Source organism: Gavia stellata, chromosome 3, assembly GCF_030936135.1.
Source record: "Gavia stellata isolate bGavSte3 chromosome 3, bGavSte3.hap2, whole genome shotgun sequence".
NCBI classification, from domain to species: Eukaryota; Metazoa; Chordata; class Aves; order Gaviiformes; family Gaviidae; genus Gavia; species Gavia stellata.
This window is the reverse complement of record NC_082596.1, coordinates 62,572,683-62,585,308: the sequence shown is the minus strand read 5'-3', so window position 1 is coordinate 62,585,308 and position 12,626 is coordinate 62,572,683. Positions and strand designations below refer to the sequence as shown.

The window sequence follows — 12,626 nt, the reverse complement described above, 5'->3', positions numbered from 1 at the left end:
CCAAACGCCTCATGATTCACCTCCTACTTCATCCCCTCATCCGTTTGCTTTACACGAGTCAGCAAGAGCTATTTCCAGAGTGCTGTCAGGCACATCGAAGAAACATTAGCAAATACTCAGTTATTACTATAAAGATAAGTCATTCTCTGGCTTCCAAATCAAGGCAATGTGGGTACTAAAGGATGAAGAAACACACCCTTTCCTTTTTAATTTCATGTCTGGACTGAGACAACAAAAAAAAAAATCGACCTTTGCAGAAGTCAATGTTGCAAATATGCATTGAAGAGTGACGGCAGAACTTAAGATATGGAAAGCCATTGTCCTACAGTTACGTGCAGAACTCATATTCAAGCTACAAGCAGAACACCGAGGTGGCAGCTCCCTTCCAGGCAGAGGACAGCAATTGCTATTGAAATGCTTACTATTCTGAATGCTGCTAGAACGGGAAGCCTGTTTGGTTTTGGTCGACTTGTCTTCAGGACCACCACTGCATTACCCGGGTATGGCATTCTGAGCTGTAAGGCTGGGAAGATGCCGGTTTTTAAATTGTATGGTTGGATTTCTGCATTGCACGGAATACCGATGAAAAGGGCTTGGGCTTCCAAAGCATGGGTAATTAACATCAAGCTGGAAAAAGCATACCAGTAATTGCATGTCTCCACCTGAAGCTTCTCTGATTACTTTGAAAAAAACACGTGTCTGTTTCCACTGATTTTTTTTTTAATTATCTCAGGTGTGGTTTCTGAAATGCAAACCCCTTTGTAACCGCTCCTTTTCCATCTGAAAAGCATTGCTCTAAATTTTTGAAATTTTACAAGGACTTCTAAGTTAACTCATTCAGATCACTGAGCGCACCCCCTCCCCCCGCCCCGGAATCACTTGGAGAAGCCTGAGGAAAAAAAATACCGAGGGTACCTATTTCTGCCAAGGAAACCTGACTCAACCTGACAGCGCTGCCTTCACATCAGGATCCCACAAAACCCTTCCCGGCGGCACGGCTTCCCAGGCGGTGCGCTCTCCCTTGGGGAAGGCAGGGCGCACCACCGCTGAGGAGACGACCCCCGCGCAGGGCCAGGCCCTGGGCCTCCCCCGGCCTCCGCAGGTGCTCCCACCGGGAAACGGTTTCTGCCCACAATTCGTCAGGAAGAGAACGACAACGGCCCAACACGAGAGCACCAGCTGCCTTATCGCTGTCACCCCGGGCCGAGGGTGGCACCCAGGCAAGGTCCCTCCGCGCCGGCCCCGCCCCGCCGGGCGCCGCACACCGCAAAGCCGCCCAGCTCGTCCGCTCCCGTAGCGGGGCGAGAGGGCTTGGCGCGGGGCTGCATGGGAGTTGTAGTTGCTTGTCCTCCCGCCGGGGCGCTCCGGAGTTCAGCAGGGGGATGAAAGCTCCCAGCGTGCTTCGCGCGCAGCACAGTCGGTCGGGGAAGCTGCGGGCCAAAGGGGGAAAGGACTACGTTTCCCAAAGTGCACCGCGGCCGCCGTTGGCTAGGCGGGGCGGGCTGGCGGCGGAACCGGCGCGGCGGTTGAATGCCAGCGGGGAGAGGGGCGCGATGGAGTTGTCATCGCTCGTCAGGAAGCTGGGTAACGGCTCCCCTCTCCCTCCCGGGGCACCGGGCCTGGCTGTTGAGGGGCGCTGCGGCCTTCCCGACCTCTCCGCGGGGCTGTATGCAGGGGGGCGGCGAGAGGCCTGCCCCCCGCCCGCGTACAGCGCTGTGGGGGTTTCACCTGCGAAACGGGCCCTTCGGTTGCGTGTGGGAGCTCGGCTGCTGGCCTGGGAGGGAGGGAGGGAGTGGGAGCGGGAGCAGGAGCGGGAGCCTGCTTCCTTGGCACACGCGGAGCGCGGCTGCTCCTGCCCGGCCTCTGCTTCCACACGGCCGCCCCTTCGCCAGTTTTCTGCCTTCTGCTTTTCCAGTCTTCTCACCGCTGCGGACGTGGAGAGGATAGTGGCACACGGTGATGCTTCCCTAGGAAATGCCGAAGGCTTTCCTCTTCAGATATGCTGCCTTTCGATTCAATAGGCTTGGGTAGATTTTTGTCCGATTTGTGATTCTGAGGCAGCTTTCGGTATCCACAATGTATTGCCGTAGAGGATTTCAGCATAGAAAAAGGCCATCCTCATGTTTTACGTTTGGCACCAGATTATATCAGTGTATTTTTTAGTATTTCACGCTTTCACACCGTGCAGACATACTTGATTAGCTTACTGCTGGTGAGTGCAATCATATTTCTCTTCCTGGTAAGCATAATAGCGACAGCATAAAAGCCAACTTTTTCACAGCTCTTTCACGGTATTCTGTTTGTCCAAATAAGTCGTATCAGGTGATTTTATGGGTTTTTTAATCCTTTTTTTTTTTTTTGAGCAGGTCACGAACTGGCAGAGATAAGAGAACGATCTCTAAAAACTATTCTGTTTAAATTAGAACATAACTTGATTTCGTATGCTGATCTGGTCCATGAAAAAGTGCTTTTCCTTAATCTTTTGGAGTGGTTCAATTTTCCAGTCGTACCAATGAAAGAGGAAGTACTCAATTTTGTGAACAGTTTGATCAAGGTATGACTCACAAACATTTATTTATATTTAAACTATATGTCTTTAGCATGCTAAAGCTAAATAAAACTGGATATTATTTGATTTTGTAGCTCTATGTAATGAGATTTTTAGAGTGTTTTATAACGATGTGAATAATAAAGCCACATATGTGTAGACAGAAATGAAGACAAATTGAGTGACTTACAATGGATCAGAGGGATAGCTGAAAAAAATAATTCTTTTCTGCATCTCTACTTTAGTTCCTCTGCTTCTTCAGTTTCTTATTTAGTGTTTAATTTCTTCTTTGGGACATGATTTCAGCTAAGCACTTGCACTGTTCCTGGAAGGTGAAGATTTGAACAATGGTGCAACTTGTCTTTAAAGAAGTTGAGAAAATGTTACAGAAATTTCAGAGATCTCGCATTATTACATTCTTGTGTTTTAATCACTAAACAGCAGCTACGCAGAGGAAGAAAAAAATCCCATCCTTGATAGTGATGTATGGTCTGAACAAATAAAGGCAAAATCTAACTCTAAGTTTTGATTACAATTCTTTCCTTTTCTCCCCCTGCCGCCCCCTCTCCCTCTGTGCTCCCCCCCGCCCCGGCAAAGGCCTTGATACTTTTCAGGCTAAATTTGTCAGTTATTTGTCCTAATGTAGCATCCACCTGCTGCCCAGAAAATGATTGGAATTGGTGCAGTGGAATTCTTCTCTCAGCTTCGCCCCAATGTGGATCCAAACTTGCAGGCTATAATTGATGGGATTGTGGATGGGCTATTCTTCCTTCCTTCTGGACTTCCTTCTAGTTCTTTATCAGTATGTTATCAAACACGGTCTCAACCTTCAGCAGATCAACCAGGTAAATTACATATTTTGAAGTATGATTTATTTAAAATGAAAATAAAGTAAATGAAAAGCTTCTAGGCTATGAAAAGTTGAGGTTTTCGTGCATAGTAGGCGAATTATTCCTGAGAGATCAGTGAAGTGTGTGGTAAGCAGGTTCTGCCAGAGGAAATGTGATCTTAGCTGAATCAGATAGTGCCATTCCTTTAATGGAATTGTCTGCACAAGAATAATCCTGTTGTTTGTAATCAGACCTTCTCTGTCCATTTCTTCAGTGTGTATTACCTGTTTGCTATAATGTAAAAAGGGCATGACACAGGATGTGAACTTCTGAAGACTGCTTTATGGCAGCAAGTGTAGCAACTTTGAACAAATCAGTAATTAAGCCAGTATGCTTTGCTACTTTTCTTTGCGTAGTAGACTTCTAACTTTGAGAGCAATTAAAATCTTAGGGGAAAAAAAAAAGAAGCAGTAAGTGATCCTAGTAAAATGATTTTTAAAACTACATTAGTGTTGTATGCACTATCTGCTTAGTTTTGGATAAGTATTTGTCATAGGAAAACATGTAAATATGTAAACTTTGTTTAAAATTTCATGTTACGTGTGAAGAGCTTCACATATGTGTGAAGTGCTATAACTTCTGTTATCTAGCTTATTATCTATCTGTTACAATGATTTACGGTGCCTCTTAGATGTGGTCAAGAAGTAAGCCCATGTGGTTCTCCTCTTCTGCCTTAAAAATTTTAGCACGAACTATAGAGGAGAAAATTACGTACCGTGGAGGTCGTTACTTTGTCCTCTTTCTTGTGGGAAAGACACTGGTTGTTATACTGCATGGTGTAGTAATGGCCACACCTCTGTCACTCATACTGTGTAATCTCAGATATAAAAGAAATATTCCTGTGGTTTCTGCAGCCTGTCTAATGCTTGGAGTTTTAGTTTGCTAGAACTATGTAGTGGCTGTTGATTAATTTTCTTTTTTCCCCTCTCTGTGCCCACATAAAGGTTTAGCTAGATTTTCACTTAAGATTGCCACTGTATGGGGAATAATACAATAATCTTTTACTTTTGCATTCTTAAACTACATCTTTTTGAAACTACCCAGTTGAAGTATTGTACATAAATCCTACTTAAGCTGTAAATTGTATACCTGTATGGATTAAGTAATCTTAATGCTTAGTAACAGGAGTGTTGTGTTTTTCTTTCTATTTCAACTTCAGTTACTGGGAAAAAATGTAAACTAATAATCTGGGCATTATCTAGTTTGATACTTTGCACCAAATATTATGTTCTGGAGAGGTTGCTTTTAATGTTACATACTTTGTGTATATTTTGTTATACAGTATGTGCATTAATTACTTGTATAATATGTAATTATAATATAATATACATATTATATATGGGGGGGACAACTTTTCAGCTGACCTGAAAAGACAGCAGTTTTGGTAGAAAAAGGATTTAAATAGTTAATTAAAAAAGTTAATTTTCTTACTATATAGGTAGATTAGAGAAAAACTTTTTTTGGCTGCCAGTTCTCTATCAGGCAATACATTTTGTGTAATTGTTTTTGCTATTACTTGTATGGTATGTGAGGTAATTTAAGAAAATGGAAAAAACCTTTACAGTTGCAGAATATGATTGTAAGAAATAAACCCTGACACACTCTTTTTACTCCACTTCCCTGATCATCTGAGACTATTTTAAACTGGTTTCCTTAATAGGTTAAAACTCAAGGGCAAAACTGAGGCAGTTCAGGAAAAGCATGAAGATAAATTGAGTTTTGCTTTTGGTTGGGTTTGGTTTTTTTTAGTGTACATTTTTTAAACTTAACCTTTATTTGTTTTAGTTCTACCTCAAGAGGAATTATTCACTGGATATTTTTGTCAAGGTAGAAGTCATCTGCCGCAGTTAGAAATACCTCCCAAAAGAACAGTTGGTATGTGTCATTATAAAATAAGAATATGTTAATTACAGAAAGTGCGTAGAGTTGTAATTTAAATTGAATTCCATTACAAGTATTATTATTGGTTATTCTTTTTCCTGTTGTTGTTCTGTGAAATCTAGTATCACAGAAACTACAGTTACAGTGCTTATAGACGTGACATTCATCTTAATAGATCTTTCTCTTTTCTACTAAATAGTTAGTGTAACTCTTTGAAATATGTAAAGTACGTTAAAATATGCTGTAATTAAAAAAATTATTTAAACTGCCAGTGCTTTTCAGAAGATCTGTGTTCCATCATCAAAAGTGGCTATTTAAGTACCTTTTTATTTCAACACAACTCAGTCTGAAGTACCTTTCTACTTTTTAGAAAACTAGATTAGGTGCTTTAGAAATCTTTACCTTGTGTCTAAATGAAAACCAGTGTTATGCTTTTATTTTTTGTCAGTAAAATGATATGAAATGTTTCACTGACAAACACAGACCAATATTATTTTGGCAAGTCTTTGCTTGTACCAATATATTAGTAGCAGTTCACAGGAGAGTGTCATGTTTAGCATACGATATGGTGCTGAGAACTAGATTTTAGAATGTGACTTTGGAGTTACTGTATGTAAATCACCAGATTACTTTTTTTAGCAGTGTATCAGCTATCTTTAGAATTGCACAATAATTATAACAAACTTTAAGTTAAAAATAGCTTTAAAGTTATGTTAGTTAAAAAGTTATTACATGTCATAATTTAGTAACAACTATAATTTCTAATACTTGAAGAGTAAAAGCATGAGGTCAATTTTCCATTTTTAGAGATCATGCTAGTAAATATTCTTTAGTAGCAGAACAAAATTACAATTTGATTGAAAGCATGATGTGAGGGATCAAGTACTCTTCCACTAATGCTCTGTTTTCTATTTGCTAAAACTTTATTCAATAAACATTTCATTTTGATTTGAGATGACCTTAATATTTTTTTGGTATTGATGAAACTCTCATTAGAACCACTTGACTTTATGCAAGTCTATATTTAATAAAAGGTATTTCTATTTCAGATAGTGTATAGTTCATAGGTTTTTGACTTTGCCATGGAAATATACAGGGTAATACTTTAATAAAATATTCTCCAAAATATCTTTTTTTTTCAGTGAAATGCTTGAAATTTTCTACATTTCCTTGGCTAACTCTGACTTCAACAGATAGACATGTTCTTTCATCAAATGAAAGGTACAGTAATAGAAACATTACAGTTTGCTTGTAGTTTTTATTTTTCTTGTGTAAGAGTGGTTCTAAATTTCTGTCCTTCTGCATCATTATACTGTTCCTGTAAATAACCTAATGAGTTAATTTTTGATAAATGATCATAAAAGCTGCATTGAAGTTGGGCAGAGCAGATAATGAGTTGTAATAGGACAGGTTTTCTGCCAATGTCACTCTCCATTCTTTGTGTTTAATTCAGAGTACATTTTTTTTGTTCATGACATTTCAGTCTGTCTTCTAAATTTCTCAAGTGGATCAAAGATTTCATTCAGTTAATTTTAGAACAAGCTGGAATAACATTGTTATTTACTTTACCCCCACGGCCACTTGGCAGAGAAATCCATACTTTCAGTAGTAGTTTAACTAGGTTTAGGCCAGTAAGTTTAGATACAATGCCTTATCTAGGCATTGAGTCATTCAGATCATCTTTCTGCAGTAATTTTTTTGTTTGTTTTTAACTTTATTTTAGAAAAACAGTGTTTGAAATGGCCCAAGGAAAAGTCCTATAGTTGGGATTCCTTATGAGTTGACACAGAGCTGTGATAGATTTCTAGCGTAGCCAGCAATGCAGTATCATGGACTGGGCTATTTAACAAGTCTACTCTAACTGTAAGCTTTCTTGTAATAGTGTGGGGTTTTTTTTTCCCTTTAGAAAGATCTCTGAAGCTGGCAAACCTCTTTAATTTCCTTTATGCCTGAATCTAGAGAAGGAACACAGATCTTTAGAACTGGATATGCTTGTGGTTTTTTGTTGTTTTTTTTTTTTACAGTGGTTTCAGAAACAATAAAAATAGAAAAAAGAAAAACAACAATAATAAGAACCCAAAAGATTCTTATTATTTACTAATATACATGTTAAAGAATAACTACTAAATTTCTTTATTTAACTTCCCACATATGTAATTCAAGTGCTTTTAAGTTATACATGAACCTTGGTAATGAAAAATACTTTATTATTGGTAAGAGTTAGATTACTTGCTGTATGCCACTGAGATAATCACTAGCTTCACAGGGAATTTCCAGTCTTTCTTACCTTAATTTCAAAATCAGAATCGATTAAGTTATTTCTCTTCTGGGAACTTAATTTCACATGTGGTTTGATAACAGCTGATATTGAGTTTGTTCTTCATTGTATACAGAATTAGCATAGTTAAGGAATAATTCAAGTTTAAAAATGGTGTGATCATAGAATTACAGCATTTTTTTCTTTAGATTCTTCAGTGTTGTGATTATAACTTTCTTGTAAAGACTTGTTCAAGCTAATGATTACTGGCTGGTTTTTTTTTGTTTTTAATACATATTTAAATATGAACTGCATTTTTAGCTCTTTGAGAAGTAACAACCAAAGTTTAATTTGGAGTACGTGTGAGCTTCTTCAGGATGTGATTATGCAAGATTTTCCTGCTGAGATCTTCCTTCAAAGGCCAAAGATTGTACAGGCAAGAATTCACATAAAATTTAAGGTTTTTACTGTGCTGTGGTATAAGTTGTGCCAAGTAAGAATTGATGTAAATGATACAATTTGTTTTTAAACAAAACAGCTAAACAAAAGTTCCTTTATATAAGCTCTAGGTGCATAGAAAAGGGGACATGACCTATATATTGTGTTTAGAAAGTTATTTGGTTGTAATAACATATATTGCCTAATCAGTAATGAAGTGTGTTGTGAAGTAATACTTTGTTTCTTCTATATAAGATAAAATTGTATCACTGTCAAATGCAGTCTTTAATAGGCTCCTGTAATGAAAGTAGTGACTTTTTTTGAAGTATAATGTGTAACTCAGCTTTTTTCTTAGGACTGATAGTGTTCATTAAGTAATAAAACAGTAGTTAAGCTGTGATTTTTGAACACTTGGAAACATCTGTGAACTATATTTAGTGCAAGACTCTTACTGGCATGGTTGTTCATGAAAGTGCATTAATGTTCAGCTACCAGTAATGATGGTTTTGTATTTGCAGAGCCTTTTGTCTCTGCTAAACCTGGCTTTTGGAGGAGATGGAAGGCATCGGTTAGCTTTGCAGGCTGTGTCATGCCTGCGACAGTTGTGCGTCTTCTTGAGAAGCAGGCTTAACTTTCACAGAGATCCAAGTTTTTCTTCCACAGAGCAAGGTAGGTATTTTTAAATATTTGAAATACTGTTGCGTTTTTACTACGGGTAAGATTGTCTAAAATGACTGAAGAAGAAAAAAAAAGCACCAATCCACAGCTTTATAGCAAATGTAATCTTGTGAAACTGTTTTGCTAAATGATGGTGGTCAGTACTATTCATGTTAGTAAATATTTTTGGAATATTTGCATTATTTTAAAATACTTATTAATTTTTACAGTTACCTGTGATTCTCCATTCATCAACTTTTCCCAGTATCCAACTGTTTGCATGTCAGCAGGGGAGGGATTTTAAACTAAAACTAAATGAATTCTGAAACTCTGCCCACATTTATTTTACAGATAAGTTTTCAGCTATTAGTGTTTCACATTTTAGTTACTAATTTCATGAGCTTGGTTAATTTTCTTTTTTTATTGTGATAGCTGAAAATAGTTTAATAATTGTTTTGGATTTTACAGTCATTAGAGCTATTTCACAATGTTCTTAATGGTTGAATTTTGTAGATTTAATAGTGTAGATTAGTTAAAGATCTTCCTATTTCCATTTTGTCAGCTGAATTTAATCAACTTTGTTTCTGTAAATCGGTAGTCTGGTACTTTTCATAAGATTGCCACTATATTTGGTGTTTTAATAAATTATGTTGACTGTTTCTTTGCTAATTCATTTATAACATCCACAAAACCCATAGCCTTAGTCAGACACTATGTTCGTGTTTTTAAAACTCAAGATTTATGATTCAACTGTAATTTTCCTACCTTAGTTACTTTTACCATTACTATACTATGTAGTATCTTTCAGAATAATGTATTCTGCTAATGGAAAATATATGATTTGTGTTACATAAAGGCACAGCTTCCCAGAATTCATCTATATCTTACTGTCAAGAAGCAAGAGGTCTTTCTCGTTCTCAGAATCTGTCACCTGAAAGTAGTAGCCCTCGGCCATCTGTGATTGGACGGACAGTTCAGCGTCCTAGAGGAGATGGTCAAGACTGGGATGCAGCATCTTCCAGGTGAATAAAATAGGACATAAATTACATTTCAATTAAAAAAATGATTAATGTAGGATTATATCATCAGCTCCTTGTCACTGTGTGGGATGATGTGAGTTTTGTTAACCTGTGAAAATTTAAACTATGTTTTATGAGTTAAACAGTTAGTTTCTTAAGTGGTGTTCAGAATATGTAAGATTCATTTTACCTGCCACATTCTGTCTCCAACCAACATTTTTAACGAAATCTCTTAGTATCAATTGTTATTGCTTGTGCCTGTATTTGTAAGACTCAGAAAAGCATTTGTTCAGACTATTGCTGTGAAGACAGGGATTTTTCTTTTTCTTCAGCAGATGACCCCATAAGTTCTTAAAAGTTGAATGGCCATCCCATAGGTAACAGTGTACAGTATTGTAAAAAATGCTACGCTGTATAAAGATTTCCATTAAAGTCTTTAAAATTTGCTATTAAATTTTACAACAGATTTCAGTTGTATATCATCTAGGACCTGCCTGTTTTCCCCAGTTGAATAGTTAACAGTTTAATAGTAGTTGGTGTATGTTGTGCAAGACATAGGGATGGCCTGGCTATCAGTGTAGTAAGGAAATCTATGTAAGAGTAAGCACAGTTAAGGCCGTGATGAGACACCTACAAATCAGGGAGTGGTAATTTATTAAAAGTATAACGCCATATTATGGGCTGTTTATGATGGTACACTTTTATCTTCTTGCATCCTGTGTGCTGCAGTAGAGTTGGTCACTGCCCATGAGTCCCATTTCTTACAAAGATATAATTTAGCCCAGAGACAGCATAAAGAAAAACATGATGTTGACTAGGAGATACCACAGAGGGAAATTACTATAGTATTGCTCTGACATTGCTGATTTTGATATGGAAGAGCTGCTTTTAGTGCATCTTGTCTTTTTCAACATAATTATATTATAACTTATTTATTTATTGCCATTCTGTATGTAACTCTTCTTTTTCCTTGTTCTTAAATCTTGAGACTCTTCAATCTATCTGTTTGTCTGTTTCAAATTCTTCCTGGAAACTTAACCTTTCCTCTTCTGAATTGTTTTTATGATTGATACCTCTCCTTCCTTACCCTCTGGTAAGTGCAATCAGAACCACTACATATTGGTGAACTCTTCTATTTTGCTTATAGTCTTCTGTCGATCTCTTAAAATCAGTTGGCTTTTAAATTTGTAATTGCTATTCTTTAGATATCTTTTACATCTAGTTAGGCAATATAATGTAACACAGTCATGCCACAATTCAGTTTCTTCAGCTTGTTTAATAATAAAAAAAGCAACCAAACAAAAATGACTATAGAAGTCATACAGGTTTTTAAAGCAATTCAAAATTGCTAAATGTTGTTTAGGATAAGAAAAACACATTAAAAAACATTGGTTCTGAGTTGTATTAATTATAAAGCTGCCAATAGAATTAATTATTTTTGAAAGCAGTTGGAAAATAATAAAACTATGAACTATATATAGCTAATTATTTTAAATAATTTTATATAATATAATAACTATATGTATATTTTGTAATATGTACCTTGTTGCACTTAAGGCTTTCTTGGACAAGGGAATATTTTCTGTTTTACAGTGGACAAAGAAGTCCTACAGGCTTAAACAAAGGGCACGCTTACTTAATTTTCCTTCTAAGGATTCTTGTGGCCAGCCGCATAGAATGGTTTTAATGCAGTAGGTATAGTTCAGGCTGAAATTTGATTTAGTAAGTGGCTGTGCTTCAAGCAACTGATAGACTTTGTTCATCAAAAATAACGTTTCAAATCAACTGATTTTTCTCTTGCAATATTGTATTCGTTGCATGTGTATTTCTTCCACTACACATTTCTAAGTGCATTTGAAGATGACTGCCAAAACAGTAGGCATTCACTTGTGATGCTACCAGTTCTGACATTTAAAAAAACAACCAAACAAAATCCCCCTCTTCCTGCAACACTGGTGGATAACAGAGAAATATTGGGATGGAAGGAAGTATACGCATTAAGGAAGGAGGATGTTAAAATACTTGATGACTTTTTAACATCTATACATATGTGGCTTTTCTCTTCGCAAGAGTTAACTGTATCTTTCTTTTTGTTTATTTTGTTTTGTTTGTTGTTTTAAGTGGAAACAGTACTCAAGCAAATGCAAACTCCAGAATCTCTCTGCATTCCCCACTTGATGTTGTACATGTTGACCTACCAGATACTGAAAATGAGGACACTGTGGAATTACAGATGAAGCAGCTTAGCCTTCCTCAGTTCTGTGTTTCCATCTTGGAAAATGCAATACCTCTTCTAAGAACAGGTGAGAAAGTTTTTAATTATTTCACTTATGTACCCTTCCCATCTTTAGTACAAACCTCTTAAGAAGTTGGTATTATGAGGTGAGTACCTCAAATAAGATACAGATGATTACTGATATACTGCAGCTAGTTATAACGGTTCTTTTCTAGGGAATTTGTTCAGGTCATAAAGCTTGAATGTTCTGGTTGATTTCCAGAATTGCTGCAGAAGTTTCAAGTGCTTTTTACTGATGGTAGGAAGCAGTGGTATGAAGAAGTGGGTGTGTGGTGGAAAAATGGTGTGGCTGAATAAAATGTAATTCAAGAAGAAAAAATAACCACACCTAAAAAAATGTGCATTCTGATCTCTTTGAGCATAGAGTTTTCCTCCTGTTCAAGTAATAATAAACAAAAATTCTGGGAAAAGGTTTGTTTTCTTATGAATGCTGTAATAGATTATAATTATGTTTTAAGAAACATAAGTAAAGATAGTCTAATTGCAACTAATGTTTTTTATTTTAATTTAGAAAGGTTCTAAATTGCAAAGTCTTTTTGAAAGACAGTCTTTTTGCTCTTAGGTTGTCTAAAATTGTATTTAGTTGTAAAACAATGCCATTCAAAACAGGTATTGGTAAACATGGTAGGGTTTTCAAATA

The 12,626-nt window shown here is 36.8% G+C and overlaps 1 protein-coding gene across 2 annotated transcripts in view; it reads left to right on the top strand.

The window, feature by feature from the left end:
- Positions 1–1,553: 1,553 nt before the first annotated feature.
- The window catches only part of RTTN (rotatin), a 92,584-nt gene continuing 81,511 nt past the window's right edge, over positions 1,554–12,626 (top strand). Inside the window, exons 1-9 of one of the 2 annotated variants that reach the window (XM_059836330.1) lie at positions 1,554–1,584; positions 2,367–2,554; positions 3,195–3,393; positions 5,236–5,340; positions 6,462–6,540; positions 7,898–8,012; positions 8,533–8,683; positions 9,528–9,693; positions 11,812–11,993. In XM_059836330.1, the coding sequence (XP_059692313.1) occupies positions 1,554–1,584; positions 2,367–2,554; positions 3,195–3,393; positions 5,236–5,340; positions 6,462–6,540; positions 7,898–8,012; positions 8,533–8,683; positions 9,528–9,693; positions 11,812–11,993 (1,216 nt within the window). Of the gene's footprint in view, positions 1,585–2,366; positions 2,555–3,194; positions 3,394–5,223; positions 5,341–6,461; positions 6,541–7,897; positions 8,013–8,532; positions 8,684–9,527; positions 9,694–11,811; positions 11,994–12,626 lie in introns of both variants that reach the window. The other variant, XM_059836329.1, reaches the window with a different exon arrangement.